We start from the raw sequence: 26,111 nt of genomic DNA, 5'->3' as shown, positions 1-26,111 counted from the left end.
TATAAAATATAAATATAAATATAAATATAAATATAAATATAAAATATAAATATAAATATAAATATAGTATAAACATAAAATAAATATAAATATATAAATATAAATATAAATATAAATATAAATATAAATAAATAAACATAAATATAAATAAAATATAAATATAAAATATAAATAAAATATAAATATAAATATAAAATATAAATAAATAAAATAAATAAAATATAAACATATAACATAAATATAAATATAAACATAATAAACATATAAATATAAAATAAACATAAATATAAACATAAATATAAATATAAATATAAATATAAAATATAAAATATAAATAAAAATATAAATATAAATATAACATAAATATAAATATAAATATAAATATAAATATATAATATAAATATAAATATAAATATAAATATAAATATAAATATAAATATAAATATAAATATAAATATAAATATAAATATAAATATAAATATAAATATAAATATAAATAAAAATATAAATATAAATATAAATATAAATATAAATATAAATATAAATATAAATATAAATATAAATATAAATATAAATATAAATATAAATATAAATATAAATATAAATATAAATATAAATATAAATATAAATATAAATATAAATATAAATATAAATATAAATATAAATAAGTACTGTATTATAATCTTAATCTTCTTAAGTGGAAATGTTAACCTTTTGACCATTCCCATTTGAGCTGACATTTATTCACATTGCATTGCATATTGCAAATAAAATAAGAACATTATTAAAGAAAGACGGCATACATGTCAATGAAGCTTATTAATCAACTCCTTTTTGTGAGTTTAGTTAATAATTTTGTGTGTTTTGTATACATACAATAAATTCATTTGTTACAAGTGAAAATAAAGTCACAATTTCCATATTTATTTTATTAAATAAATTATGTATAGTTTTAATACATAATTATTGATGATTTTGTCGCCTTTGGATTGTTCCGTTGGCATTTACATGAAGATCATTTCATGGCTACTTGATAAACTAGCATAAGGATTAGAAGTACGAGTAAAACCTAATGTTTGAAACAATTTTGCACACAGTTCCGACAGATTAATGGGCGACAGTGGTCGACGATATCATCGAGCCTGATCCGACGCAATGAGCTGGGTTTGGTGGCTAACAGTTGCTGGTTGCAAGCTGTTAGTCGCTGGTTGCTTGTTGCATGTTGCATGTTGCTAACAGTTGTGCGCGTCTGCCGTCGTGGGGGACACCGTCGAAGGGCGCGCTCCACAAGTGGCTTCCCACAGACGGCTCAACATTCACCCGACATTCTCGTAGGACATCGCTGGACGATCCGTGCTCATAGCGGCTGCACTTGCCGCTGAGCCAAAGATCGTTGGCGGGTGATGCTGCTGGGACTGCTGCTGTTGTTGCTGGTGGGGATGCTGTTGCTGCTGATGTGGATTATGGGCGTGATGTTGCTGCGCCGGCGGTTGCTCATTGCGTAACTGAGCCAGCGGGAACATGATGTTGTGCGCCATCTGCGGATGATGCAGATGCTGCTCATTGGGCGGCGGAGGAGGCTGCTGATGGGCGGCATGTTGCTGCTGGTGGGCAGCCTCGAGTTTGCGCTGCTCGCTTTGCTGTTGATGCACCTTCTCGGCGCTTTCTTCGTACTTCTTCTGCAGCTGGAACAGCGGTAGCTGCTGAGGTGCGTGAAGCGGAACAGGATCCACCTGTGACTGCGGCGACGGCTCCTTTTCTCCCTTCTCATATTTCTTCTGTAATTGGTACATACTATGAGAAAGATGGGCCGCAGCCGAACTGCTGCTGCTATTGCTGCTCTGCTTGGAGGCAGAAGACGTGGACGCTGATGACTTCTCCGCCTTGACGGGTGACTTCTTCTGATATTTCTTTAAAATCTGCATCAGCTCTGACTTCACGTCCAGTCGTATCTCCTCTGGAACTCGTTTGATCTCCTCATAAAGCGACAGCAAAAAAAGCTTGTCCGGATCACGTTGCTTGCGCTTTTTACTCTTCTTGGGAAACGCATCTTGCATAAACTGGAGCAGCTTTTCTTCAAAAGGCGTCTCTCGTTGTAACGCGGCGTTTGTGTGCTGGCGCCGCAGGAGATGCGGATGCAGACCACCATGAAATGCTGGATGCTGTGGCATTCCCGGATGCGACTGTGAGCCGTTGCCGTTGCCATGCTCCCCACCGCCACCGTTATGCGTCTGCAACTGGGTCACATTCTGGCCCTGATAGGAGCCGCCGTTTGAGGAACCAGGCGCATCGTTTGTCTCGCCATCGTTCGTGTGATGATCCTGCGGTTGTTGGCCACTATGAGACTGCGGATCCTTGGGGTGCTGCATGTGCTGTTGCTGCTGACCCGCAGCAGCAGTAAGTATGGCATCGCAGAAGTGCTCCGGCACGTAGTCAAAGCCGGTCATAAAGTTTTCCGGCTTCAGTTCGCCGTTCATCTCCTCGTAGAAGTATTCTGTGCCCACAATGTCGATGATATCATTGTCCTCCTGGTTAAGCTCAATGCCCGGCGGCGGCGATCCGCCAGATAACTGACAGCGCTTCAGTTCGGCCAGCTTTTTTCTTGTCGTCAGACGCATGTCGCGCCAACACTGAAATGGATTTAGCTAGAAATTCGGCAAGCTCATTTACGCAGATGTACGCACCTTTTTCCACTGTATTATGGTCTTCTTGGGTCCAATGGTGTTTAGCGCCGCTTGAATCTTCTCCCAATACCATTCCTTCTCCTTCTTGCCCTCCATGTATTTCGTCTCACGCAGCAACGTGATGAGCATCTTCTTCTGCGGCTTTGTGACTCGATCCTTGAATGAAATACACACATTTTAAAAGTCGTTAAAATTAGAATGAAGTAAGCTAGAAAATCGTTTATTTTTAAATTGATCGGATTACTTTTGAACTAAGAGAACAGCTGTTATTCTAAAGTGCAGTGGCAACGCTGCCAAAACTCATAGGTAAACACTGTTCTCGCAATTTTTTTGTTGCTTCATGAACAGTTCAAATTAATTTAAAATTATATTTGTAGAATGAGATTTAAAATGCTGTCAAATATTCGGAACTTTTTACATTTTGAATATTAAATGAATGTAATCGACGCAGTTAATTTTTGTACAAATCGTTGCCCCTCAGTAATTCTCTTGAATATTGATATTGGATATTGAAGCCGGTATTGAGTTGGGAACAGCTAACAATTTTCGGTGCACTTGCTCGTTATGGATAGCAAATAAAAAGCAATGGAATCAAGAGTCCTGAAGTAACCTCCACCTCCACCTGTCTGTCAGGCCGCCAGACGACAGAACGTATTCAAGTTATAGAATTTTGTACCACACACACACACAATCACACATACACGGACACTGTGTAGAAGCAAGCGATTTGATTTGGGATTTTGATTATGAATCCATGCATTGAACGATTCCTTCTTACCATGTTGACGAGTTTTTTTAAGAATCTGCGTTGGGATGAAATGTTGAATGTTTTATTTTCGCCCTCGTTGTGTTTTTAAATATCCAATTTAACACTTTTGTTTAATTTTTCACAGCAGCACTCCTCCAACATTGTCGTAGTCGCAGTTCTGTCGTTTGTTTCACTGTATGTGTGCATGTTGTTGCTGTCTGTGTATGTGTGTGCGTGTGTGTTTGCGCGGTGCGTTCGTCTCGTCGACGGTCTCACCATACGGTCTGTCTCTCTCTCTCTAGTGCGCATGCAACTTACAGCCAACGACTGTCAGTGTCGTTCTCTTTGTCGTTGTGACCAAACGTCAGTTTGACGTTTATACCACTGAACCAGCCCTGTTGGAAATTTACTGCCATCCGATGAGATACATTAACAGAGTCCGTTCTGTTAAGTTTTGTATCTTCTGCAATCACTGTTGTCAACTTAGCTATTTTATTGCTAGTTTTGATTAATTTCAAAGATCATAATATTAATATTTTTCCAAAACTATGCAAAATGCACGCAAAAACCAATTTTAGTGCTTTCCGGCCTCAACCTGTCTGCAATATGCAGTCCTATGTAAAATATCTGTTATCTCAAAATATCAAAGGATAACAAATGACCAAAATTCCAATATATTAAATATAAAGATGATTTTGAACTAATTAATATTGTGAAACTAATTAATATTTTCCACTAAAAATTTAATTTATGTTATAATCAGTGGGTGAGTAAGTCAGGTTAAAGAATATTTATATTACACATTTTTTTCGTTAAAAATTTTCATTTGTTGCCTATACAGCTCTCAGCCACTGTTCTAATATACTTTTTTTATACCCAGTGTCCATTAAAAATATGCAATAAAGGAAATAATGCCATTTTTTAACATCTTTTAGGAGGCTTAAAAGATTTTTTAAATAATACAATACACTGAAATCATAAGTTTTTCTTTGTGTTTTGGGTACATTGATGCTTCGACTTTTCTTTTAGTACTTTTTATTTTAATTTTACAAATATTTTGTTTATTATTTTTGCAAATCTAGCCTTCTAATAGTCATATTCTAAAAAAAAAAGTTTAAAAACGGCGAAAATTTAAAATAGACTTTGTATTAAATGATGTTATAATTTCGATTCTATACTTTCTAAACCGAATCAGAAGTGCTTCTGCAGAAAACCAATATTTGCCTCTGCCAATAACCGAAAGAATTTAAATAGGCCCTAATTATACATGAAAAACATGCTTATAAGCCCATCTCCTTACCTTTTAAATTAGCCATTAATTGACAATTTCTAGATGTATTCAAAAATAGGTAAGTTTTATTTGTAACGCCTTATTGACTATGGTAATACATTTAACGTCTAGCAACTGAACGACCGACCGTACGTGAGATGGTAGAAACGCCCTCCAAGAATTGAGTTCGAAACAGGACATTGGCGTGGTTGAAGAGACCATCCTTCAGGGAGACGATAAGAAATTGTGAGCTTCGAAAGTGTTGCTTCAACATGCTGCCAATATTTTGAGTGTGCGACATGTCCAGCGCAGCATCCACCTCATCAAGAATGTAGAGCGGAGCTGGTGAGAACTTGAGCATGGCCAAGACGAGTGATAATGCTACCAAAGATTTTTGGCCACCCGACAGCTCACCCAGGCTTTCTTTAAAGACGCCATTAAAGCCCACTTTTATCTCGAGCCCACTCAGGATGCCGTTTGTTTTGACGGGGTTGAGTAATGCTTGGGCACCGGGCAACAGGGTGCTGAATATGCCGCTAAAGTTTTCATTGACCGCCTCCCAGGCGCGTTTGACCTGGTCCTGTTCCTCTTCATCCATTTTGACGATAATCTTCTTGATTTTTTCCTTATCCATTGCGACAATTTGCCGACGTCGCACTGTCTCATTGTAGTTCTCTTCTTCGCGTTCCAGTGTCTGCATGGCATTCATGTTAAGCGTTCGTTCCATTTTCTCCTTCTTCTCCATCATTTTGCCCAGTTTATTGCCGGCTTCAACAGGATCCTCTTTACTGTAGTCGTAGCGCGTGTTCTTCATACCAAAACATTTCTTCTCTTCTGGTATCCAAGTGTACTGCATTTCTAAATCATCCATGCGTTTCTTGGCATTTTTGGTTTCTCCACTTAATTTGTTCTTTTCGATTTCTTTCTTTTTCACCTCCAACTCAAGCTCCTGATTTTGCTTCAGTATTTTCTCCTTGTTCCCCAGCAGCAGACGCATTTCCTTATTCTGCCCATTCAAGTTGTCCTTTTGAGTCTTGATTGCGCTCTCCAGTTCAGCTACCTCTGTAGCTGCACTCGAACTGTTTTGCTGCAGTGCCTCCAGCTCGGCCTTGTACTTTTCGAGATTCTCTACCATCTGTTGATGCTGTTCCTTGGCCGTGTCAATGCTTTTCTGTAGCTCGCTGATTTCCAGCTGCAGCGTTTCGAACTCCTGTTCCCGCTTCTTCCAGTTGACACGCGACTTCTCAGCACGCTGCTTGGCAGCCTTCATTTCGTTGTTGACTGCCTTGAGCTCGCGCTCTCGATAGCCCTTGGCATCTGATAACTTTGCCTCAACATCCTTGACCTTGGCCTGCGAGGTCTTGTGCTTTTCGCGAGCCTCTGCGTTTTGCTGCTCCAATGTCTTCACCTTTTCTTTCATTTCCTCGATTTCAGCTTGGTTCTGCTGAAAAGCTGTGTGAGCCAAGCGACTCTTGCACATGGAAAGCTCGTGTTGGCGCAACTCAAGAGATTCTTTAAGTTTATTGTGGGTCCGAGCAACATTTTCAATAGAACTGAAACGAGATGGAGGAATATTTATTAACAATAGAAGTAAACAACAGTCTCTAAACTTACTTCAAGTGACCTTCCACTTGTTTCAACTCATTCATCTTTGCATTGACTTCCTTCTCCGAAACCCTGATGTTGTTTAAATCTTCGAGTATATTCGCGCCTTTCGGTGCAGAGCCACCCGACAATGTTCCGTTCGAATCGACCACGTCGCCTTCCAGAGTTACACAGCGGCCTCCAATGTTCCTATCAGCGCTCAGCTAACGAGGTTCAAAAGTTTTATTAATATGTATGCATATCACTCTTAGCGTTTGGCTTACCCCTTTGGCAACATCCAAGTCTTTACAGATCAATGTGGCGCCATAAACAAACTTCATGACTGGCTCATAATAGCTATCATAGCTGATGAGCGACAATGCAGATTCCACATTTTCATGACCATACTACAGGTAGAAAGCGGATTAAGAAATAATCAACTGCATTACAGATTATGAATTGAACTTACGGTATTCTTTGCATACTCGATGACTTGCGGTTTAAGAGGATTTGACTTGATCCTGTTCATAGGGATCAATGTGACGCGTCGCTGCAAATTGCCTTTCTGCAAGATCTTCTTGCTCGTTACATCATCATCGGTAACAAAGCTGGTTAACTATCATTTAAAGTTATAGCTCAAGTTATAGCTTAGCTTTTAATTAAGGATAACTGAGCACTTACGTGGCCGCCGCCTGCCATCATTAGGGCCATGGAGTTTCGCATGTCGTTGACCTGGAACAACTTGCCTACCATGCCGCGAACTTTGCGCCGTTCGAAATTCGGCTCAGGATCCTGATATTGTAAATCGTAGCGGGCTCCTCCGCGTCTGTCGAGATCACGCTTGTGCTCGCGCACCTGATTATGTAATTCTTGTCTTCGCTCCTTCAACTGCTCGAACTGACCACCTTCATAGTTGAGACCCTGCAGCTGACGTTCCAGATTCTTAATCTCTGCCTCCAGCTGATCGTGCAGTCCTTTGTCCTTTATGTAGGCTGCATCGTTGCTTTGGGTTTCGCCCTCCTTTTGATTGAGCAGATTGCGTGTGTATCGCAGCTCCATTTCCGACGTTTTAATTGTAGTCTGCGCCTCGCTCAGCTGTTGCTTGGCAGCTATCGATTAGGACCAAAAAGTTAGCTAATCTAATAATAAAATCTACTAAATTTTATGAGTTTAAAGACCTACCAATTAACTGTTCCTGGAGTGTAGTTGCCTGGCCATCCTCGTCAGTGGAAAGACCCTGCGATACAGCCTCATACTTTCGCTGGGCATCCTCGTAGGCCTTCGAATCCGTTGCATCGGCATCTTTTAGGCTCTGGAACTCACCCTGAACATTTGACATTGCTTGCTGTTTCTTAAGCAACGCGGATTCATCTTCCGAAATGTTTTTACGGGCCATACGAATCTTCTTCTCGTCCTGCTCAATTGTTCCCTTTGCGGCCTTTAGACTTCCAGATGCGGTTGCTTCAATCGCCCGCTTGGCAGACAGCTGCTCCTCCAGCGCCTTGAGAGAGCCACCCATTTCAGCATCAATCTTATGTTGTATATCCTTCACCTTGACTTCGATAGACTCGACTTCCTCCAGGTTCTTGGCATTCTTCTCATGGCAAGCAGCAATGCGGTTCTCTATCTTTTGTTCGTTGGCCTCCATCGACTGCAAAGCATCACAATACTTCAGATACTTGGACGATATGTGAATACGGGTGAGGAAATCAATATCGCGACATGTTTTCTGGTATTCCTGGTATGCAGCTCGCTCCTTGCGCAATTTATCCAGTTTCGGTAGAACTTCCTCTTCCAAAAGAGCTGACGTTTCCCGCACCTTTCCCTCCTTCTTTTCAATCAAGGTCTTGGTCGCGTCTCGCTTTGTCTTATACAGACTGGTGCCTGCCGCCTCTTCAACCATTGACAGAACCTGCGGATTCACATAGCTTTACATCTAAAGTGTGAATAACCTATATTGTTGCGTACCTCTTTGGGCTTCATGTTTAGCACTTGCTGAATCTTGCCCTGCATGATCAGAAAATTGGGATTGTTGACATTCAGCTGCATGGAACAGAAAAAGTCCTGCACCTTTTTGTTCTGCACCAGCTTTCCATTAATGAGAAACTTATTCTTGCCACCGACAACAACTTGGCGGGTCACGGAGATCTCGCGACACTTCTCATAGCCCGGTGGGCATTGCTGTGCATTTGTATTGTCGAATACAATGGTCACCGTTGCCTTCGTTATTCCCGCCTGGCCATTCTTGTACACCAAATCCTGCAGCGCGGATGCACGCACCTGAGAGTCACACACAAAATATATTATATATTAATTGCTCTTTAGCTCAATTTGCTTAAGTTACTTACATTTTGCAAATTACTTATGCCCAACACAAAACAAATCGAGTCCAAGACGTTTGATTTGCCAGATCCATTTAGGCCTGTGATCGCTGTAAACTCTGGATCAAAGCCTTCGATCTCTGTCCGCTTACCGTAGGACTTGAATCCATCAAGCACCAACTTCTTAACATACATTTTGCACTTTTGAGCAAAAAACAAAACTTATTTCATTTCAATTTATTGAACACAATTAAAGGGCGCTTGTCCCGCCGTTTTTTCGGAGTTGCGATGCCGACGCTAGGGATGATAAAAAGGGTTGTCGAAATAGCATTGATACATCGATATATCGATCGATTTCTTGCGATGGTATACTTTTGTACGATATATTATTTTTGACGATAATATTAGCATCGATATAGTTATGCGATGTTATTGTGCGATATTTTGTCCATTATTGTATTGTATTTGCCGTTGTCGCCAATGTTTTTTCTTCCTGGAACATGGACGAAAATTTGCTTTTTAACAAAATTTATGGCTCTGCATCCAAGCACAATCCGTGCAATTAATTAATATTAGAGGAATTAGTATATCCGTAAATAATGATTATATATTTTTTTTTATACAACAAAATCACTCACTTCTAATGGACGTAGAAAATAACTTATTACACCAAAATCTTTAGTTTTGTACAATCTCTGCATTTATCGCATGATTTTTAAAATTCTGATATTTTCGATTTTCTTCAACAATAATAAATAATTTTGATCAAAAAAATAAAACTCAAAAGTAATGATTATTTTTGATCAAAAACATAAAACTCAACAATTATGATTATTTTTGAAAAAAAAAAAATAAAACAACAATAATGATTATTTTTGATAAAAAAATTAAACTCAAAAAATGATTAAAAATTATTTTTATTTTTTTTCACTCAAAATAAAACTCAACAATAGTTTATGACTTCTGTGTTAAACTTTTCACCGATATGATTAGATACATATTCTTGATCTATGGCTTAATACCTTTCATATGATACATCACATGTTCTTCAAGGACGAATTTTAAGGATCCTATTAAATTTCATTTATTTCTCTATATTCTGTTGCAGTATTTATGTAGTACATCTATATTAGTTTGTATATGACAGGAATAATGGATTTTTCGGGCTTACAGTTACCATAATATCATAAGTATACCATAAAATACTAAAACTATAATTTTTTGGCTTAAAACAAAAATCTGTTTTAGGATACAGGTTTTTTATGAGTTTTCAATCCGTAGCCGTTTCCCTTCCAATGTAAAAAGCCCTTAAGCATTTTAAAAATAGATAATAATAGTTCCTACGCATAGCCAAGCGTTTCCAAAATAATCAGCGCACTAACGGCTCTTATTATACCCTGTACTTAAGCTTTTTGTTAGGTGTGTTGAGGCTGAAAGGATAGTGAGTACAACAGCCTCATCAGCACGTGCTCCAAAGAAGTTGCATGTGTCATTTATATGTTTTATACTTAATCGGAACACACCCAAACCAAATGTATAAGTACATGGTATAATTATGTTAGTGTGCTGATTGTTTCGGCAACGCTTATCTTTTGAGAAGATCACACACCCGTTCGGCTCGTTTCCAAAATACAAAAGACCTTTTCTATAGACATCGCTAACTATAATAGCAAAGAGATTTTCCTTAATAGTAACGAGTATTAAGTTAAATAGCAGTAGCTATTAGTATTCATTTAACAGTTCAATAAATATCGATAGTTCACTTCTTAATAATTTAACTTACTGCAACAGAATGTAGAGAAATAAATGAAATTTTATAGGATCCTTAAAATTCGCCCTTAAAGGACATGTGATGTATCATATGAAAGGTATTAAGCCATAGATCAAGAATATCTAATCATATCGATGAAAAGTTTAACACAGAAGTCATAAACTATTGTTGAGTTTTATTTTGAGCAAAAAAAAAAATAAAAATAATTTTTTATCAATATTTTTTTAGTTTTATTTTTTTTGATCAAAAATAATCAATATTGTTGAGTTTTATGTTTTTGATAAAAAATAACCATTATTTTTGAGTTTTATTTTTTTTAAACAAAAATAATTATTATTGCTGAAGAAAATCGTAAAAATCATTATACAATCATTAAAGAGAGATTTTTAAAATAAAACTTATAATTGTTACGGTCCCTGTCAACTACAACCAATTTAAAGTGGAAACACGACAAATTTAAAGAAGCGCCCACATATTTAAAATGATCGCTATTTTCCTTACTTTCTTTTTAAGTATCAATGAAAAATGATATTTTAATCATACATATTAAACTATTATTGATACAGATATTTTAAAAATATCAACTATTGAGAATATACGTCAAAGTATATCGATATGTTACACGATAATGATATATTCCGTCATATCGATTATGCCTCAAACAGAACATCGCTTTGGCTGTTTATTTAAAATTCTAAGCAATTCGCCTTTAATATCCGTTCAGAATATAGATTTAAAAAATGTGGTTCTTCCTTAACCATCTCGAATATTTTCAGCTTGCTCTCGTATTGTAATTGCTCATTTTCTTGATGACTCATATTTTAAAACACAGAACACTTATGGAACAAATAATTCTGAATCACGGTGTATGCCTTCAATTAAATTAGCGACATGTATATTGTCATATATATATATATGAAGTCCCAAACGAAACCAAGTAATTATAAGTTTGTAGAACATAAAGTTAATTATTCCGTTTATTCACATGATTCTCGAAATGGAGAAAACACGCAAATATTTTCAAGTTGTACAAAGTATCTAATCCAATTTGAAAAGCAGCAGAAAGATTAACGGTACGACTTCTGGTAACGAGCACGGGCACCTGGACCACCGAACTTCTTTGGCTCGCAGCGACGTGGATCGCCAACCAGCAGGGTTCTGTCGTATTGGACCAGGATGTCCTTGATTTCCTTCTTGGAGGCCTCGTCAACGTCTGCAATAAATTAACAAGAATATAAGTATGCTTTACAGATCTCGCTGAGAATGAAAAAAAACGGATTCATCTAATAAAATGTGTCGATGTAGCCTCAAATAGCAACTGCAATGAAAATTGCTCAAGTTGCTCTATTTGATTGCCACATTCACTTATTCTTCCTTGCACTTGTCTTTCGTTGGAAATGACAAAGGGTTCCAACAAAAATCTGGTAGAAGGTGCTTTTCTTCAATATTACAGAAACTGATTCATCTAATAAAATGTGTCGATGTTGCCTCAAATAGCAACTGCAATGAAAATTGCTCAAGTTGCTCTATTTGATTGCCACATTCACTTATTCTCCCTTGCACTTGTCTTTCATTGGAAAGGACAAAGGATTCCAACAAAAATCTGGTAGAAGGTGCTACTGATATATCCCATCAGTCTATATCATTAATGGTATTCATGTTTTTGCCGCATCACCCAATCTGTGCTGGTTTTATATGCTTACAGTTTGGTTGGTATATGCTCATAATGGTGGTTTCTCTAGCCCTCTCAATTTTATAAATTGCAAGAAAGTCGTTAATCTTTCGAACAATAACCTTATTGGGCAAACAACATAAGATACTGATAAATCTAATTAAATACTCACATTTCTGATAGAAGGCAACCAGGGCCTTGGAAATGGCCTGGCGGATGGCGTAGATCTGGGCGACGTGACCGCCACCGCTGACGCGCACACGGATGTCGACACCGGCGAACTTCTCCTGTAATATAAAAAGTCATACATTAGTTTACTATCATTGAATCAAATTTAAATGAGTTATTCTAAACAAAGAGATCAGAAACAAATGTATTCTCATTGGTCTTCAAGTTCGGGATAAATGTTATCATCATTTTAATGTATATCAATTCAGTGTGTACACACTGGCTTAACCGTAACCGTTGTCACAACCATAACCGTTACCGCTTCCGCGTCCGCACTCACCTTGCCGAGCAACAAGAGCGGCTCCTGCAATTTGTATTGCAGCACTTTGGGCTCAATCTGGTCGAGAGGGCGTCCGTTTACCCTCAGGAGACCGCTGCCACGCTTGCAGTAAGCGACCGCAGTGGCGGTTTTCTGCAAACAGAATAGCACATTAATCACATTATAATTTAGTAAATCATTTTTTGGAAACAACAAAAATCATCGCACACACAAATAAACATAACCTCAGCAAACGTCGTGTGAACGAACGAGCGTCGATTAATGTCTGTCCAATGATTGTTGGACACGTGCAATAACTTTTATTGTTTTAAATTGGTATTTTAACACGCACCTTGCGTCCGAAGACTTGAACGGCCTGCACGGGTTCTCTGCGCTATAAAAATAAATATTTGCAACATTTTAGTTCAACACAATTCGCATATTTTTCACAACCACAATACCTTTTGCTGCATTTTGCTCCGCGAGTTGGGTAGAAAAGAGCGGAAGTGCGGCTTTTGACACTGAACTCAAATTTTTTAGTTCGCTTTTTGACACATAGATGGCGTATTCATATCATTACAGCACTGGCGAACTGAGACAGCCCTAAACCATTTTCGATAAAGCTGCGTGTATCGAATGTTAGCGTTTTAAATAAACCATTTAATTTTTCATGCAGAATAAAAATACATACTATTATTGATCATTGTTCTCCAGTTAAAGAATTAAGTTTGGTCTTTTCATCAACGAATCAACCAATGGGCCATCATATATTTTCAGTCTATTCTAGTCAATTGACCGACCGCCACAACCTGTCGACCATTCTCTTAGGCGCGCGATTTAAATTAAAAATCACTGCGGACTGCCGTCCAAGCTAGTGACGAAAGCAGAACGAAAGGTGCGACATTTACTTATTAAACAATTGCTTGCATTAGATAATTGTAATTAATTGGAGAAAAAAAATGTTTGATAAAATTTTAGATATGCAGCTTCAAAATTTGAGAAAGCGCCTAATCTCTTGAAAGTGTTGTCCAGCTAATTAAATTCAACATTTCAGAAAATTTAATTATGTGCAAATCAAACTAACTTAAATTAGCTTAAAGAATCGTAATATTGTTTTGAATTTATATTTTTTTTACTTTTCACCCAAAGTTGGAGACTGCTACCACCAACAGTTCTTAAGATTTTACTTTTATTGTAGTAATTATCATTATATATTATTATTATCTATTCCACTGGATTTGTGCAAGATCGGTAGTAATTGCGAATAAATGTTTTCAAATCAATACAAGTCAATACTTTATTATATATTATATATATATGTAATTTACGTCTTTTTATTTCCATTCACCGACCGACACATGCTGTGGTTAAGAAATCTCAGTATTTGGTCTGGTGATGGTCTTAATGAGTCTAGTGTCTAGTCCGGTGTTTCCACTTCCCGTTCGTCTTTACAGCTAAGCAGTGTTGGTTGAATGGCAGTCCTGTTTTCACGGCATGTGTTCTTATATGCCGGTGTCCTGTTACTGTGGCCGTTAGTCTCGCAATGTATTTTCTTGACTTGCTGAGTAGCTCTTCTGTACGTTTTTTGTTGTAGATTGGTCATGTCTGTTTGGCTCTTATACACCCTATTTGAGTTTTCCATTTCTCATTGGCTAGGGATGCGAGCTGACTGTGTATCTTACTTTTTATGATGTTTAGAGATGGTCGTACCTCTTCCGGTGTTGTGGTTAGCTCTGACCCTGATGGTCCCTATGGCCTGGAATCCATATAAGGGTAACGTTATTCTGTCGGCTTACTGCATTTCGTGTATCCTTGCAGTTTATTGTTAACCTGAAATTTTGTCTGACTGAGCTGAGAGCCTTGATGGCCGCTTGGCTATCAGAGAAGAATGTCACCATCGAGCTCAATGGACTTTGCTCCAATAGAAGTTTGGCTGCTTCCATTATTGTGAAGGTCTTTGCCTGGAACACACTCGTGGATCCCGGAAGGTGGAAGCCTCTGACCTTCATTAAAATGTTTATCTAAATTTTATGAAATTTCGAATTTTAAATTTTCTTAAAATTAATACAAAACTCAATTTAAAATTATTACTTTATTGCAAAGTTATGGCATTTTGATATTTGCAATACCTTAATTAAAATTAAGCGACATGGCGCCAACTCTGACCAACTGAATAATGAACGAAATGAGCGAACAGAACAACTGAGCGAGTGAGCCATATGAACTACAATCTGGGATTTAATTCGTTCGAAAGAACTATTGAATAATCGAACTTAATCTGACTGATTCGATACAATTACAACTCTGTCTTCATAAAGAAAAAAGCACATACGAAGAAGGTTCTTTTTTTTTGTTCCCGTATAAAAGTGCTGAACTCGCCAAAAAAATATATATTTAAGTTGCCTTTAATCACATTTTTAAAATGGTTGTCTGCGCAATGCAGAGCTTTGCGACAGAACAACAATTGAATGGCTGCAGTGCCAAGAAGTCGGCACAAACTACGCAGATCAAAGACGCTGGAATTGTCGATAATGGAAATGGCGCCGAAGAAGAAGACCGCGAGGAGGGCGAAATAGTCGATGAATTCGAAATGATCATATCCTCCGAGGACGAAGAGTTCAAACTGCGTGCCCGTATACAGCAGCTCGAGGACAAGAGCAAGGATATTGAAAAGATGGACATGCTCTCCGCCAATCTGGCCAATCAATATAGTAAGGGCTGTCTCATATTTAAACCGAAGCAACACGTTCTTGTCTTATGTGAGCACATTCATACACATACATACACGAATCAGTGTGCGTGTGTGTGTATGTTGTTGCTCTAATAAAATGACCTTGCTTTATGATTAACACATTGGAATTCTATAATTTGGAGCAATTATGTTTCATTTTCCGACGTCAATCTTTGATAGTATAATATGTATTTACTTACCTGTATGTTGTATGTAGGGAGAAGGCGTCGCCTTATTTATATGTACATATATTGATGTGCCAACAATTTAACTGATAAGCTTATCTGCATTTCTTCTAGACTATCAAAGGCCACATAGAATTGACAGATATTCACAGTATCAGCACTTCTCGCCAATCAGTGTGCTCTCGGATGTGTCCAGCCTGTCGGAGGAGGAGTTTGAGCCGCCCAAAAAGTATCGCAAGCATAAAGCCAAGCGAATGGAGGCCAAGAAACATGGCCCACAGCTTAGACGCAATCCGTTTGCCCATCCCCATCGATCACAGCGCCAAGAGCAGCCGAATCGCAAAAAGCGGCGTCACGAGCACCACAACAATCATTATTACCAGCAGCAGCAGCAACAACAACAACAACAACAACAGGCAGCAATTCTGCTGGACTCGCTGGACAGTGTGACAGAGGATGAGATCGGGGAGTATGACGTGAATGTGGAGAACGAGAACGATGATCATGAGGAGCTGGAGCAGCTGAAATTGAGCCGAAATAAGCTGCGGATGGCCCTGGCACGTACTGGGAACTATGATATCAAGCCCAAGCACAGTCTGAAGGAGCGACTTCAGTATCGGATGCTTAAATCGCCCAGTCCGAGCTCAAATCCAAAGGAGAAGAAGGAAGATCTGGCGCCGCACGCATTTGAGAGCTACAAAGATGATGATGCCAATGCGATAGAGGAGGAGCAGGAGCAACAGCAGCAGTCGCATCAGCAATTACCGCAGATTGATGAACCGCCGGAACTCAAGCTGCGAATAATCGCACTCAAATCGGCCATATTAAAGAAGCATATGGCGCGCAAGAAGCGGGATGCAGAGCGTGCTTATTCGCCCACAGACATGATCAACCGCGTGCATCAGCCGAGTACGGTAAGCAACGAGTGCGACGACATTGATGACCTCATGGAGATTAGTCCGGCAGCGTCGCCGGAGCGCACAACGTTCAGTCCGCCAGCGGCTAACTTGGAGGAGCCTGTGGATATGGATCTGGCGCAGACGGACAGCGATGAGGATAGGCAACAGCAGTGGCCACACAACTGGCAGGCGACGGTCAACAGCGATGAGAGCTGGCGCTGCTTTTTACCCAATTCACTGCCACCCGTTTCCATGCCCATCGTGATCGATGATGATGAGGAGGAGCAGCAAGAGTATCATCAGAATAGGAAACAGCAGCCGTTTGACGATGATGATGATGACGAAGTGCCTCCGCCACCACCTTCATTTCACATTCCACACATGCAGCTGGAGGACGACGATGCCAGGGATGCAATGCATTTGAGCGAACAGCATTCGCATCATGGTTCTTTCACCGACATACAATCGATCTCAATGGACAATTCACAAACTCAAACTCTAACCTCTCGCACATTTCAAGCTGAGTCCAGCGAGGATGAGGCGGGTGCTCTGCGTGCCATGCTACTCTCTAAGCTTAAGCCCACAACTCCTATAGCTGCCAAGGAAGAGAATACATCTTCCATTCAAAAAGAAGCCGATGCTCACGACTCCGATGATCCCGACGAGCTGCGTCTGCTTTTGCTCTCCAGCATTGCGTCCAAGAAGAAGAGTGAGCCCGAGGAAACCACTGGCGATAGTCCGGAGATACTCAAGAAGGCCGTTCGCCGCTTCCAGGTGACTTCCTTGCAGTCTTCACAAGCATCATCGACTGATGCAACTGAGCTTGAGCCGGCCGAAGAAACGGTTGCTACGCTGCAGCAGCAATTGCTCTTGCCTTTGTCACTGCCAGACTCTGTGCCTCAGCCTGTGACTGTGCCCATGCCTGTGACTGAGCCTACGCCTGCTTCTGCTCCTGCCCCTGCCCCTGCTCCTTTGCCAGTTCCTCCGCCAGAGCTGCCAGAGGAGGTTTGTGAAACAGCAGCCACTCCTACGCCCACAGCACCAACTGTCCTCTCATCATCGACAGACATTATCAAGATTGTGAAACCCAACAAGGTAATCAATAAGAAGACCGCACCCAAGCGCAAGATTTCAAAACTACCTCCTCAATCGCTGGCACCGCCTCTAAAGCGCCCGACAACGCTGCTGGTCAAGGAGTCAGTGGCTCCACTACACGTTCGGAATGGTGGCAGCTCAACGCGACTGATAACCACTCTCGATCCGACGAGCATCAAGGTAAACAAGCTGGTCATTACTCTCGCCGAATCCTCGGCTGGCAGTGACGATGAGCTGGAACTGAGAAGATGCTACGCCAACTACGCAAACTACGCCGACAATCCAAGTCCCTTCAGCCCGGCAATGGATAGCGCCAGCAATTCTACCACCCGGTCAAATACTCCCATCTCAGAGATTCTCGATTCGTCGACGGCGCCCAACAACTCTAATTTGCGACGCACCGTAATAAATGAGTACTTCGAGAAGAAACTGGATGATTTCCTAAAGCAGGCGCGCTCCAAGGTGCCAACCCCTTCACCCCTGGTCTTGACCAAACCAAAGGCGGATGGGGAAAATGCAGAAAAGACAAAACTAGAACCAAAACTAACTCAAAAACCTGCACCAGTGCAGCAAAGCAACAAAGCAAAGCCAACGCCTGTGGTATGTACAAATGCCTTTGCCGCTTAATAAATATCTGCTCCTGTACGAAAGTTACAAGAGGATAGGTTCCTCTGAACAGGTCCCTTTTAGGCACTAGAATTAATCAGATCCATCTCACCCTGCTAGGCTGTGCGACACTTGCCGGTGGCATCACAAAAAGAGTACTTGCGTCTAATTGAGCGCATGCAGTTGCTTGAGAAGAAGAAAATCGTTGGAGCTGCCAAAGGAACAGTTAGCAAAAAGGACAATGCAACCGCATCGAATGCTAAAGCCAAAGCTGAGATCGAAAAGACGGCAACAGAAACAACTGCAAATGGAGCAATGCCAAAGACTGCGTCAGTTGAAAGCAGCAAGGATAGCGATATGCCAACCACGTCCAAGACGACGGAAAAGATGCCATCGAAGGAAAGCCGGCTGAAGGCATTTGAAAGTTCATTTCTTAAAATCGGGTATTTGTTTCCTTGTTCCTTATTAGATCCAAGTGTGTCTGTGTATGGGATGAAGTTACTCATTTTGTGTGGACATTTTACAGCGGCAGCATGATTACGAACCTGGAAAAGTCGATACGTATGGTGGAGGAGGCGAAGCTGTCAAAGATCGCACGACTGCGTTACTCGCACCGCTATGAGGAACTGTTTGCAGAGATGCAGTCCGTCAGGCAGGCAATGAAGCTGGAGGAGGCGAAACTGTCGCGAATACAGCCTGAAATCCAAGCCAGCCATGAGATCATCATATCGCTCAAGCAGAAGCGCAACAAACTGCGCAACGCTGCCATGGATCTGGGCAGTGGCCTTCAGGGCTCAGACTACAGGTACTACAACAACAACAACAACCAGAACAACAGCAGCAGCTTCAGTAATATCTGGTTGCTGTGGTGGACAACAACGACAAGGGTTCAACCATTATCGTGGGAAACGCCAGCGTGGACAAAAGCGGACGCAACAATCTTTCTGTTTATTCGGTCTCAATTACAGTTTGGATTATTTTCAGGTTACTGGATCCAGGCAAGGCTGAGATAATGCTCAAGTCCACGCAGCTAACCAAACAGATTCGTTTGTACAACTCAATTGTCAAATATGAGGACACCGTTACGTTGGCCGCCGAGGAAGCTCAACCAGAGTCAGAGTCCCAATCATTGCCAGCAACTGAAGTTACTCCACAATTTATCGATACCAACGGCATCAACAGTGTCACTCAAAAGCAGACTGAAAATGAGAATGAGAACGAGAAAGAGAAAGAGATCAGCATTCAGCAAGAGGAGCTAAAGCAGAAGGAGCAACCAATTGGATGTGATTCGATAGAAGTAGCAATGGCAGGAGAAGATGCAGCGACGATTGAGACACAGCTGGACGTTGATGTGCGTGGATTTTACATATTCTTCTATTGCTTTCAACTAATTCTAAGAACTTGTCTCGATTTACCACTGTTTGTTGCCTCTAACTGTGCTAACCCCATACTAACAAATTGGTTGAGTTTACTTGCAGACAACGCCAAGAGATTCAGCAGATAACATGGCCAGCTTCGACTTCCGTACGCAGCCTGTCCAAGATGTTTCGCCCTACACCGTCAGCTTTATGCGAGAACTATGCGCTTCATCTGCCGGAGAAGGGGAATCCCTGCTTGGAGAGTACCGCACTCCGATGTCGCGCAACTACAACAGGTGTGTGATGATTCACTTGCAGTTGCAGCCGCCGTCATCCAAATGCATTTGTCTGTTGTTGTTTGTTGTGCTACTTGCAGCCAGCTGAATGTCAATGCCACCGTCTGTCCCTTTGAGCTGATGGGTCGCTGCGAGGATGTCGACTGTTCGTACCTGCATTTGACGCGTGTGGAGATGGAGGTAGAGTCGGCGTCATCTGCCACGTCCACAGCCGCTGCAGCCATCTGAGTCACACTGAGCTGCTGCAGCGACAACATATTTCTTTAAAAACCACAAAAAAAAGCCAAAAACAGAAACAAAAATTCATTTTTAATAGCGTGCTTGAATTCTGGTAAGTTGAACTCTTCACGCGACTTTAAATTTAAATGTTGCTTTCAGTCATCGAGCGACAAGACGAACAACAACAAAACAACAACAACAGTACAAGAAACAAATACTAATGAGTTCGCAGATCGATCGAGTGACTGAATATACATATATATATTTAATTAGATATATATGTATCTCGTTTCTTGTTGAAACATGTTTGTTACATACATTTATATATCGTAAAGTTACAATTCACGTGGTGTTGTTAACTAGTGCAAGTTCGATGTGATGTCGGGCCCGGAACTTCCTTTAGTCCCGTTCGAACGGATTGTGCATTTCTTTTTCATTTCAATTATAATTCAACATTTGATTGCCATATAAAAGCAACAACAACAACAACTCCAGCAACAGCATGAACTGTAATATTTATAGTTGTCGTTAAGTTAAATCGGGCTTAAATAAGTTTTGCCCAATCGATCCATCTGCATGTATACATATATATACCAAATATATGTATATATATATTTGATTATGTGATTATTATTATTGCAATTATCATTTAATTTCGCATTGAATACTTCATTTAAAAATGTAAATATTATAAAGTTTTCTAAAAATATAATACAAAAAATACATGAGAATCAAACACAAAAATTTACAAAAGAATAAAAAATATTTGAAACAAACATATTAAGGTGTCAATTATATTGAGAAGGGCGGTTCCTCAAATCAAAAGAAATACATGGAGTATATCTTGAGATATCTTGTTAACGTTAAGCTGACAATAATTGCATAACAAGATATTGATATTTCCACAGAAATATTATCCACAGTCAAAAACCTATATAGTTCGTGTATCTCGCAGTTTGATTTTTCTCATTGTTTTCACTAAATATATTTAAACTGAATTTCTACTCAGATTTAAAAAAAAAAACTTTGACTTGCTTTATTTTATGAAATTTTTTCGTACCATAACGAAATGTCGCGGGCCCATATAATTATGTAGGTAAAAAATATATTCGAATTTATAGTGCATATTAATAAAAATTATATTTTACTCAAATTAATTCTGTTTTGGTTAGTTATTGCAGTCAGTAGAATTGTTTACATCAAATTTCTTAAGTAAAGTTATGCAGGGCAGTCACGAGGAAAGTTATATTATCTTATATTAACAATACACAAGAATCCTTTGAAATGTCTACTGTTCCCACCTTTAATGGTTACAGGGTATAATGAGAGTAAAATGAGACGGTCGATTCATTGCAATATACAGATAGACATTTTTTCAGTAATTTCGCCGTTTGATTGATCTTTGTTCTTGAGAATACTTGAAAACAATATTTGCAATAAAAAGTCGATCCGTTTTTTAAGTTCTTATGCAGCTCAGAGCGCAAAAATTGGATTTATTACTAGCTAGAAATATGGTATTGTATATGTTAATATGTATAAACATTAATATTGCCTTTTATATCACAGCCAATCGATCCGCAGTGTCCGCAGGAATAGAATAGAATAGAATTTGGCAGAAGTAAGTATCCTAGTTAATTCAACACCCAAATCAGGGGTTGAGTTGAGTTCAGTTGCCATCGGTGTCGTTGCCATAGAAAACGTAGTCATAACACCAATCCTTGACACGATCATCATTGTTGCAGCACATGGGATATATGATCTCCGATTTGGTGACCTTGGCACAGCGCATGCATAGTTCCATTGTTGCCTGATCCATTTCGCACTGTTGCACCTTGCGAATGGTCTCTGGGGTCAAATTGCCGGGATACTCGCTGGGATCGACCTGCAGCCTGGTCTGTGACTCAGCGTCCCCGGCACCGGAGGAGGAGGGTCTGCAATTGGCACTTTGTGAGAGACACGCGACCAGAAGCAAAACCAGCAGCACCACTAGCTTGTTGTCGAGTTTCTGAAAAGCAGAGAGACAAACCACTTGATTAGCTATTAACCGGCAAATGTCGAAATTAAGATAAAAAAAATAAATAAATAAAGTCAGCTGAGTGTGGCGACCAGTCATGTGACATGGGATGAAGTGTTGTGCATGACACAGCCATTGACCCTATTTAGAAATTTTGGCTGTGATTTGGGGAATATTTAAATTGTGACCGGCGCTTCTTTCTGGTTCAGGTTAGTTTTGACAAATAACATCATAAATGTCAATTTTCAATCTCAATTTCAACCAGAAGAAACAAGATTTGTTTGCATTTCGGCCCATCCATTAAATATAATGCACTCAAAAGGAAGATAATTTTCGGGACTCGACTAAATTTCTTCTCAACACGTTTCACGATTTTTACTTAAAAAACTGAATTGTCAATTATTGGCTGGTTTTTCAATGTCTGGTTAAGGGATTTGATAACTATATCAGAGATATTTTGGCGTAAAATGAATAGAAATTAATGTCAAGTTTGAAAATATCTCTTTGATAAAATTTAGAAGACATTGAATAACTGTAGGCTTTTATTATTTTCAGCCATCGATATATATTTACTTTGTCTATACTCACTTCTTGAACCATTCTGAGTGTTAATACTAAATGGACCCGCGATTGATTAATATATGATTTGACAAGTAGACAAACGAGGACGTTGACAGTTCGTATTTATTCTGTTTTCTGTTTTGCTATACGAGTTGATAGCGGAGCCGGCAGCAACTGGAAGTCGCTCTTGATAGCGCCTAACATTTTATACCACCAAACATCGCACCCACTTGCCCATCTACCCACTTGCCTTGGATGAACACTTCGGGCTGCACGAGTAGTTTCGGCTCTGCAATCGTGCTCGGGTATCGGCGTCGGGCATTGGTCGGTGCTAAAGATCGTTTCTGATTACTTTCGCAATACTCGAATGAATGACCAAAAAATGTGATTTACTCGTTGTCGACCAATGGGTGACTGACCGACTGTTGTATACCCTAGACACACAATATTTACGATAAACCTGGAGACATTTATTCATCGGTTGATGTCTCGATATATTGAGGCTCTTTAATTTTTACAAAATCTTTTCAGGGAAAATTTTTTCTAAAAATTAAGTGTAGTCCATTTAAACCTTAGTTCAATTAAATAAAACAAAATTTTTTTATTGATTACATTTTTTCTTAAATTTTTAAACTAATTAAATGTTGAATAAAAAATTAGAATTTGGTAAGTAATCTAATTTTGTTCAAAACCCTAAATATGACTAATTTTGATTCTAACTCTTGGTCCAATATTAAAAAAGTTTAAAATTTATGAAAATATTTAATTTTCGAGCCGAACCTATTTTTTAAGAATGTAGTTCGGACCATGTTGGGGTTCGCGGGATAAATAATTACAAAGATTCCGTTCATGATTCGGTTCGGAGTGCTTTAAAACCCGAACCGAACCGGTTGAACGAGGTTTGGTTCAGAACCGGTTTGCAGCCTTGCTTAAAACAAGAATTTTCTTATCCAAAACTTTATGTTAAGTGTGTAAAAAAATGTATACCAAATGAGCTTGGTGTACACCAATGTTGATTGGAGCAGACAACTAAAGGTTTTTTTTAAATTGGTCAAAAAATATGTTGGTAACACTCATTGGGGAAAAAACTTAAGCAGTTACTTTACATCGATCTCTATATAACCAGAAAATGAAATAACCATTGAATGATAAACAAAGAAACAAATCAAGGAAATATGGTTCATGTTAGGATACAGAGTAACTTATAGTCGAGCTTTAATTTTTTTTTTTAGTCATTTAGTCATGTTCTGGTTGTAAAAGTTAGGCCTACTTTTCAGGTATTAATCATAACATGTGTGGGTTTTACAATTTCTAAAAAATAAAATTTCAATAGAATATCTGTTATAACAGGTTCATCAAAATCTTATTCCAAGTAATTTTTTTTATCTTTTGGCAAAATGCAGACATGTGGCATGGGCTTTGGAATATGGATGAGGAGATCTCAGAGTTGCCTGAAGATGTGCAAATGCAAGGCGGTAATCCAAGGAACATATGGCAACTGGAGCGGGAACAGTGTGCGTAACTACAAGGTGACTGTCGTGGGTGCGTCGGGTGGGATTGGTCAGCCGTTGAGTCTGATGCTGAAGCAGAATCCGTTGGTCTGTGAGCTATCGCTGCACGACATCAAATTGGTGAAAGGCGTTGCTATGGACATGTCCCACATCTGCACCAATGCGCAGGTGGAGAGCTTTGAGGGGGAGGGAGAGTCGAGTATGGTGGAGGCGATGCATGATTCGAACATCGTGGTGGTGCCAGCGGGAATGCCCCGCAAGCCGGGCATGGACCGGGATCAGCTGTTGAGCGCCAATGGGAGTGTGGCAATGTCTGTGGCACGTGCCGTGAGCAAGGCCTGTCCCAAGGCACTTGTCGCATTCATTACCAATCCAATCAACAGCGTGCTGCCCATTGCAGCCGAGGTGATGAAGTCTCTCGATTGCTATGATCCCAATCGCATGTTCGGTTGCACGACCCTCGACGTCGTCCGCGCTCGCACCTTTATCGCCCAGCACCTGAAGGTGGATCCGGCCGAGGTGAACTTGCCGGTGATTGGCGGACATGCAGGCATCACCATAATGCCCATTCTCTCCCAGTGCTGTCCCAAATTCAGTGGCACGCCGGAACAGATTAAGGCTCTGATCCATCACATCCAGGAGGCCGGCACCGATGTGGTCAAGGCCAAGGCGGGCACTGGTTCCGCCACCCTCTCCATGGCCTACGCGGCTGCTCTCTTTGTCCACTCTCTGCTGCGTGGTCTAAACGGCGAGTCCAACGTGGTCGAGTGTGCCTATGTCGCCTCCGATGTCACCGATGCCTCCTTCTTTGCCACGCCTCTCGAACTCGGCCCCGATGGCATCAAGAACAATCTCGGACTGCCGGACATGAATTGTGATGAGCTGGAGAGTCTCGAGAAAATGTTGCCCGAACTAAAGAAGAGCATCGATGAAGGCGTCAAATTTGCCCAAGAAGCCATCTGCAATCCCAAGAAAGAGTGCCCAGAATCCAAGTGAAACCCAGCAGCAAACTTGATGCAGTTTCCTTATTCATAAACTCACTCAAGCAACTCATATAGTATATATGTATGTACGTATGCTAAAACATCATCATCATGTTGCTGCTGATAAGAATTGACACAGTCGACAAGTGATCGATGCCGATGCTGCCATCTATGGAAATCCATTTCAATGCTAACCTGTCCATTCATTTGTTTAATTCCGGCAATAATAATCTAATACAGAATTACCCCTTTTCCCCAATGTAGCCCAGATCAACAGATTACGTATGAAATCGATAGAAATATTATTCACACCGGAAAAATCCCCCAAATGAAAACGGCGAGTTCATTAATTAAGCTAATTAAAATTTATTGACAGTACTGCTCATAGCTTACATCATTATTATTGTAAATCATCAGAAATTCCCGCAAATTCCTGTAAATAATAATCAAATTCTAAGAAAACAACTTTGTTGCAATCAATTTATAGTTCAATTATTGTAATTTATTCCGTACAAACTACAGCTATTTAGATTATATAAAACAAGAAAATGCTCGAAAATACATAATTGTTTTTTCACTCGTTGCCTTGAATATGAATCATACGGTTCAAATGAAACACTCTGTTGACAGCAACGTTTACTCACTGCAGATGCACTGCTTGCATCAACATCACACAGCAGTGCAAGCAGTCATTTTTTCACTGCTTATATAATTCTCAAATCAATCCCAGTGCGCCAAAACTTCGTTGACGACCCAGTAGACCAAAGTGCGGACGTTGAGCGAGCATGTCGCAAAATGTTCGAAAATGAGAGTAGAATCGGACAAGTTACGCTCATGACCTAAGAACGGTCTGTAAGCGGATCATAAGCGAGCGAAAACTGAAGTTCCGGTCAACACTCGCCAGCAAGCTCTTCAAAGCGCAGGTAACGGATATGAACATGTTGCAACTCAACATTTTCGTTCTGTCGTGTGCGATGCAGCTTTGGGTCGGCAAATAAAATGACTTCGGCCTACAGAAATACGTTTCGGCCCAGGACACGACAGAAAATGTATGGACAACAATTGTTGATGTTGTTATGTTTTCGCTCGTGTCGTCCATTGTGTTGCGTTCTCTGT

The 26,111-nt window shown here is 39.9% G+C and overlaps 6 protein-coding genes across 7 annotated transcripts; 2 read left to right on the top strand and 4 right to left on the bottom strand.

Moving 5' to 3' along the window:
- Window positions 1-897: 897 nt before the first annotated feature.
- On the bottom strand, window positions 898-3,696 carry LOC117785305 (putative mediator of RNA polymerase II transcription subunit 26). 2 transcript variants are annotated; one of them, XM_034623246.1, is made up of 3 exons: window positions 3,463-3,696; window positions 2,685-2,840; window positions 898-2,630 (listed from the first exon to the last, which is right to left on the bottom strand). In XM_034623246.1, exons 1-3 carry the CDS (start codon window positions 3,463-3,465, stop codon window positions 1,317-1,319), a joined length of 1,473 nt encoding a protein of 490 aa, XP_034479137.1. In that variant the 5' UTR covers window positions 3,466-3,696; the 3' UTR covers window positions 898-1,316. The 2 variants fall into 2 exon arrangements, with proteins under 2 accessions (XP_034479137.1, XP_034479138.1); XM_034623247.1 differs by lacking the exon at window positions 3,463-3,696 and adding an exon at window positions 2,929-2,994.
- Window positions 3,697-4,768: 1,072 nt separating this feature from the next.
- LOC117784520 (structural maintenance of chromosomes protein 2) lies at window positions 4,769-8,846 on the bottom strand. Its single transcript, XM_034622273.1, has 8 exons — window positions 8,635-8,846; window positions 8,255-8,566; window positions 7,469-8,198; window positions 6,968-7,395; window positions 6,756-6,902; window positions 6,571-6,693; window positions 6,317-6,510; window positions 4,769-6,255 (listed from the first exon to the last, which is right to left on the bottom strand). Exons 1-8 carry the CDS (start codon window positions 8,800-8,802, stop codon window positions 4,824-4,826), a joined length of 3,534 nt encoding a protein of 1,177 aa, XP_034478164.1. The 5' UTR covers window positions 8,803-8,846; the 3' UTR covers window positions 4,769-4,823.
- Window positions 8,847-11,337: 2,491 nt separating this feature from the next.
- On the bottom strand, window positions 11,338-13,069 carry LOC117785876 (40S ribosomal protein S16). Its single transcript, XM_034624136.1, has 5 exons — window positions 12,999-13,069; window positions 12,890-12,931; window positions 12,559-12,690; window positions 12,223-12,337; window positions 11,338-11,591 (listed from the first exon to the last, which is right to left on the bottom strand). The coding sequence occupies exons 1-5, from the start codon at window positions 13,008-13,010 to the stop codon at window positions 11,446-11,448; spliced, it is 447 nt and encodes a 148-aa protein (XP_034480027.1). The 5' UTR covers window positions 13,011-13,069; the 3' UTR covers window positions 11,338-11,445.
- Window positions 13,070-14,827: 1,758 nt separating this feature from the next.
- On the top strand, window positions 14,828-20,351 carry LOC117785875. The gene is made up of 7 exons (XM_034624134.1): window positions 14,828-15,248; window positions 15,568-18,047; window positions 18,174-18,496; window positions 18,580-18,858; window positions 19,038-19,404; window positions 19,532-19,707; window positions 19,788-20,351. Exons 1-7 carry the CDS (start codon window positions 14,960-14,962, stop codon window positions 19,933-19,935), a joined length of 4,062 nt encoding a protein of 1,353 aa, XP_034480025.1. The 5' UTR covers window positions 14,828-14,959; the 3' UTR covers window positions 19,936-20,351.
- A 689-nt stretch (window positions 20,352-21,040) lies between these two features.
- On the bottom strand, window positions 21,041-22,671 carry LOC117784112. Its single transcript, XM_034621761.1, has 2 exons — window positions 22,529-22,671; window positions 21,041-21,931 (listed from the first exon to the last, which is right to left on the bottom strand). The coding sequence occupies exons 1-2, from the start codon at window positions 22,538-22,540 to the stop codon at window positions 21,593-21,595; spliced, it is 351 nt and encodes a 116-aa protein (XP_034477652.1). The 5' UTR covers window positions 22,541-22,671; the 3' UTR covers window positions 21,041-21,592.
- Window positions 22,672-23,867: 1,196 nt separating this feature from the next.
- Window positions 23,868-25,487, top strand: LOC117783833 (malate dehydrogenase, mitochondrial-like). The gene has a single exon (XM_034621381.1). The coding sequence runs from the start codon at window positions 23,899-23,901 to the stop codon at window positions 25,006-25,008; it is 1,110 nt and encodes a 369-aa protein (XP_034477272.1). The 5' UTR covers window positions 23,868-23,898; the 3' UTR covers window positions 25,009-25,487.
- Window positions 25,488-26,111: the final 624 nt, after the last annotated feature.

The sequence above is a fragment of the Drosophila innubila genome (assembly GCF_004354385.1).
Source record: "Drosophila innubila isolate TH190305 chromosome 2R unlocalized genomic scaffold, UK_Dinn_1.0 1_C_2R, whole genome shotgun sequence".
Taxonomy (NCBI): Eukaryota; Metazoa; Arthropoda; class Insecta; order Diptera; family Drosophilidae; genus Drosophila; species Drosophila innubila.
This window is presented reverse-complemented; position numbering and strand designations above follow the sequence as displayed.